General features: G+C 46.2%; 1 protein-coding gene across 3 annotated transcripts in view; it reads right to left on the minus strand.

The window, feature by feature from the left end:
• Positions 1 to 205: 205 nt before the first annotated feature.
• PARP6 (poly(ADP-ribose) polymerase family member 6) overlaps positions 206 to 5401 on the minus strand; it is a 39318-nt gene continuing 34122 nt past the window's right edge. For all 3 annotated transcript variants that reach the window (XR_002771951.1, XR_002771950.1, XM_012801884.2), the window contains 4 exons: positions 1873 to 1952; positions 1155 to 1218; positions 899 to 983; positions 206 to 581 (listed from right to left, as the gene is read on the minus strand). Coding sequence is in view for 1 of the 3 variants with exons in the window: in XM_012801884.2 (XP_012657338.2) it covers positions 479 to 581; positions 899 to 983; positions 1155 to 1218; positions 1873 to 1952 (332 nt within the window). In the remaining 2 variants the exon portion in view is untranslated. The remainder of the gene's footprint in view (positions 582 to 898; positions 984 to 1154; positions 1219 to 1872; positions 1953 to 5401) is intronic.

Below are 5401 nucleotides of genomic sequence, written 5' to 3' on the forward strand. Positions count from 1 at the left end.
CAGCCGTCATTGTTGTTTGGCGGGTCCGGGCTGGGGATTCGAACCCACCACCTTAGGTGTACGTGGCTGGCGCCTTAGCCAGTTGAGCTATAGGCGCTGAGCCAACATAAGTAGTTCTAACCCTCAGGATATTCCCCTCTCCCCACCACCATCTGAGGGCTTGGGGTAGTGCTAGACCAAGGCTAGTCAGACCACAGTGATCATATCCAGTCCACAGCACCTTCCATTTTATTGTTTTATTTACAAACAGGGTGAAGTCAACTGGGAAAATCAGGGGTTGGAGTCAGTCTGGGCCGTCCAAAGTGGAGTGGTTCCTGGGTCAAGCTCCACCATGAAGGCCACCTCTTCTATCCTTTTTATGCCTCCTTAGTTACAGCCCCTTGATTCCTCAGGGCAGCCTCACCTGCTGCACCTGAGCCCTTTTATGAGGGCAGATGGATCCTGGGGGAACAGGGATGGTACGAGGGCTGGGGCCCCCTCAGTTTGTGTAAACCTGAGTTCCGATCACACGCATGATTTCCTTCTGTATCTTGGGGTCCTGAGTATTTATGTTGGCATCGCCCACCTGACCATCCTCATATCTGCCAAAGATAGGGCAAGTGTCAGCATCAGAGGGAGAACAATAACAGAATGAGGACTGGACTTCAAGGTGTGGCCATCCCATCCCAGAATTCTCACTACTCTTCAGAGTAGAAGGGGTTCAGCTTATCTAGTTTCCTCTAGACAGACCTTCATAATCTATACCCATTCCTATCCTCCAAGGGAAAACTCCCAGTGCCAGCTACTCAGGAAGCCAGGGACAAATCTTATAACAGAAATGGATTTTCCCAATGGTCACAAACCAACATTTCCCCACCCTCATTCCTCAAGTAATCCCTAGGGTCCCTCTTAGACATACACAAAGAAGAACCGTGTGCAGACATGGTCAGATACAGGGCACACCCAGATGTTCCCATGTTTCTGGAGGTCCTTGGATGTAATCACTGGGAAGAAGAAGGCCAGAAATCATAGATGAAATGTTTAAGGCACAGAGTCCAGGCAGGGAAGGGAAATAATGATGCTTCAAAATCATCCTTGGACAGGACATATGCCAAAGTTACAGCTAAAATAAAAATTGGGGACTCCCAAAAATAGAGTATGGGTTAGCTACCTACCTTCACAAAGTGCTATACAGTTTAGATTCCGGCTCTGCAGGAATCTTGACTGAATGGATCGGGTCTGGAAGAGAAGGAAGCAAAGGAGAGCAGAGCCAAGCAGACAGTTACAGTTTTTCCCAGAGAGACTGGTTAGCTGGTGATGTCGAGGGGCAGGGATCAGGGATATCCTGGGCTCCCAGCCACCTGCCAAAATTTTGCTTTCCCATAATCAGTGTGGAGGAGTTAACAGCTTCCATCTTTGCATTTTCTTGTTTTTGAGACAGTCTTACTTTGTGGCCTCCGGTAGAGTGCCGTGGCATCATAGCTCACAGCAACCTCAAACTCTTGGGCTCAAAGGATTCTCTTGCCTCAGCCTCCCAAGTAGCAGGGACTACAGGCACCTGCCACAACACCCAGCTATTTTTTTTTTTTAGAGATGGGGTCTGGCTCAGGCTGGTGTCGAACCTGGGTACTCAGGCAATCCCCCCGCCTTGGCCTCCTAGAGTGCTAGGATTATAAGCCTGATGAACCCAGTCCATATTTGCATTTTTATCTACACTCAGCCTCTGTTTTCATACTTATGACTGAGGCCCCATATGACCCTGGAAGTGTGTTCACCCGATTCCTTTAAGTGATCTTCAAATTATCACCCCTCCCACTGTTTTCCCACCCATCCTGCAAGCTAAAATAGTCCCAGGGAAGGGTTCTGCCTCATTAGAGCAGTGCTAACTAATACCTGAGGGATGGTATTCATCCTGTTATATCTCTGGACCAGCTCATCCTTGGAGGGCATCCTGTGCTGTCCTTTTCCCATTCCTGTCACAGAACAACAAACCCAGTTCATTCATCTATTCCTTAATCTAATTTTTTTTTTTTTTTTTGAGACGGAGCCTTAAGCTATCCCCCTGGGTAGAGTGCCATGGCATCACAGCTCACAGCAACCTCCAACTCCTGGGCTCAAGCGAGTCTCCTGCCTCCGCCTCCCAAGTAGCTGGGACCACAGGCGCCCGCCACAACACCTGGCCATTTTTTGGTTGCAGCAATCGTTGTTTGGCGGGCCCAGGCTGGGGATTCGAACCTGCCACCTTAGGTGTATGTGGCTGGTGCCTTAGCCACTTGAGCCACAGGCGCCGAGCCCCTTAATCTAATATTTACTCTAATTTTAAGTGCCTACCATGTGCCAGCACTGAGCTAGACACTTGGCAATATAATGGAGAATAAAACAAATAAGACATTTGCTCCCACAGAATTTAGTCTGTTGGAGATTACAGGCAAAAAACAAGTAATTATAACACAGCATGGTAAGGGTTGTGACAAGGAGAATATGGAGCACTGTGTGAGTCAGAGAAGGGGAACTAGCCTAGCCCAGGGGTTTGAAGGAGGCATCCTGGTGACAAGTAGGCTGAGAGCTGAAAGATTAGGAAGAGTTAGTAAAATGAAGAGGACAGAAATGTTCTTTCTAGGCAGAAGTAATAGAGTAAGAAGGCCTAAAAGAAAGTTGAAGTATCGTGCTTTAGTTTGTACAGTGAACAGTCAATGGCTGAGTGAGAAATGGTAAGCTCTGATGAGATAAACCAGGCCTTCTAGGCCTTGTTATGGCAACTGCAGTTTATCCTCAGAATGTAAGGGAACCACAGACGGGTTCTAAGATAAGGGGGTAAGACATTAAGTGAGCCAGAAATGAGAGGCCCAAGAGAGTGGGATATCAACACTTCAGTATCAAATGCCAGCTGTAGTAAAATACGTGGAGAGGAAGCAAGCAGAGCAATTCAGATCTGCTCTAGTCTCAGAGTTACATAAAAAAATCTGACCAGTCATTCGAGAAAAGGAGAACACACAGCAAAATAATGAATAATTTTCCACAGGTAATTACAATGGCAGCTACCCTGAAAAATCCTACTTCCTTCAGAAAGTCTTCTCAGACTTGAGACAGAAGTACCAATTCCATTTCCCATATTATCTAAATGTATTAATCCTCTACTATCCTCACCTCCTATTCAATAGTCCTGTTCATAAGATTTACAGATTCAACCTGGATTTTTCTTGTTTAGATATAAAATAGTGCTTGTGTATCCCTATTCCCAAACCAACTCTTTTTTTGGCTTGAGGATAGGACTTCAGACTCTGTACTTAACTTTTTCACAGGTCCCATCTTATCACAGTTAGGGATAAAATGTGTGTGAGCGAAAGGGAGAGAAAGAAAGAGAATGTGTGTATGAGACCAAGAAGGAGATGGATGAAGATGGAAAAGCTACTGCTGGAACTTTCTTTTTTTTTTTAGAGACACAGTCTCACTTTGTCGCCCTCAGTAGAGTGCCGTAGCATCACAGCTCACAGCAACCTCCAGTTCTTGGGTTGAGGCAAATCTCTTGTCTCAGCCTCCCGAGTAGCTGGGACTACAGGTGCCTGCTATGACGCCCGGCTATTTTTTTTGTTGTTGCAGTTTGGCCAGGGTTGGGTTCGCACCCACCACTCTCAGTATATGAGGCTGGCACTCTACTCACTGAGCCACAGGCACCACCCTTGCTGGGATTTTCTATAATTATTAATTCCACTCTGCCTCAATTCTTGGTTTTGTCATAGCCAAGCTATAGAGATGATAACAGTTGAACTGACAATCTTCGCTGCTCAGGCTGTTAACTGATCATGGACTTACACTGAAGTCTCATGACAGATTCAGGGCCAGAATTTCTTCCTCTTTTAGGAGAGATACTCATGACCCCCCTATTTCTACCTTCTCCATTAGCCTTTTTTATTATTATTATTTTTTCCTTTGGGACAGCGTCTCAAGCTGTCACCCTAGGTAGAGTGCTGTAGTGTCACAGCTCACAGCCTCCAACTGTTGGGCTTAGGTGATTCTCTTGCCTCAGCCTCCAGAGTAGCTGGGACTACAGGTGCCCACCACAATGCTCAGCTATTTTTTTGTTGCAGTTTGGCCAGGGCTAGGTTCGATCCGACCACTCTCACTATATGGGGCTGACGCCCTACTCACTGAGCCACAGGCACCACCCTCCATTAGCCTTTTTTTATTTTTTTCAGAGACAGACTCTTATTCTGTCCCCCTCAGTAGAGTGCTGGGGCATCACAGCTCATAGCAACCTCAAATTCTTGGGCTCAAGAGATCCTCTTGCTTCAGCCTCTCAAGTTGCTGGGACTATAGACGCCTGCTATGACACTTGGATAGTTTTTCTATTTTTAGTAGAAGATGGGGTCTTGCTCTTGCCCAGGCTAGTCTCAAAGTCCTTGGTTTACGAAATCCACAGAGCTCAGCCTCCCAAAGTGCTAGGGATTACAGGCGTCAGCCACTGAGCCTGGCTTCATTAGCCTTATCTAAGTTCAGCTTCCCATCCAAAAATCATGACTTTTTCAACTTGGGTATATGAGTGACAAGGTTCCAAGTGAAATTCCCACTCAAGTTCTACTCTAGAAGGAGCAGACGAGAGGATATGAATAATCAGATTTCTATCAGGTCTTAAAGATGATCTTTATGATATGATATGGCCCAAATCTTATTCTACCCCAATCCTATTGCATATTATCTATTTCCTGAGACCAGACCCTGAAACCATGGTGGCTATAATAATCCCTGAATGTGTTATGTCAAGTGTGCACTTACCAGGAATTCCTGAACAGAACTAACCAAAACATGGAGTCTACCATCTCTTTTCTCACTGTCCCATTTCAACCTGCACCCTCCAGCCAAGTCACTGGAGACTCCACCAGTTAAATGAACTCTTATTTATACCAACCCACCCCCTTAGAAGTCCACTGTCACTAGGCTAAAGGTATCCCGAGGAAGAAAAAACAGAAAACCAAAACAGAACAGGGTAGAAGAAAACATACAAGACAGTTGGCCAAATGCTAGAGTAACTACAGGAAGTGTTACATTTGCATGTGTGCCTCTCACCACCTTAAAGACTCTCACATATCTATGAGACCCTCTAGGACCTAGTCATTCAAGCAAACTTTACCTTGTCAGTGCAATATAGTGATAAAAACCCTGGCCTAGAAGTTAGAAGACCTGGGCCAGGGGTTTGAAAACTGCAGCCTTAGGGCCACATATGGCCTTCTGGATCTTTGAGTGTGGCCTTTTGACTGCATCCAAATTTTATAGAACAAATCCTTTTACTAAAAGGGGTGTAGGGGCTCGGCGCCTACAGCTCAACCGGCTAAGGTGCCAGCCACGTACACCTAAGGTGGCGGGTTCGAATCCCCAGCTCGGGCCCGCCAAACAACAATGACGGCTGCAACCAAAAAATAGCCGG

This window comes from Otolemur garnettii, unplaced genomic scaffold, assembly GCF_000181295.1.
Source record: "Otolemur garnettii isolate 467f Iridium unplaced genomic scaffold, OtoGar3 scaffold00011, whole genome shotgun sequence".
Taxonomy (NCBI): Eukaryota; Metazoa; Chordata; class Mammalia; order Primates; family Galagidae; genus Otolemur; species Otolemur garnettii.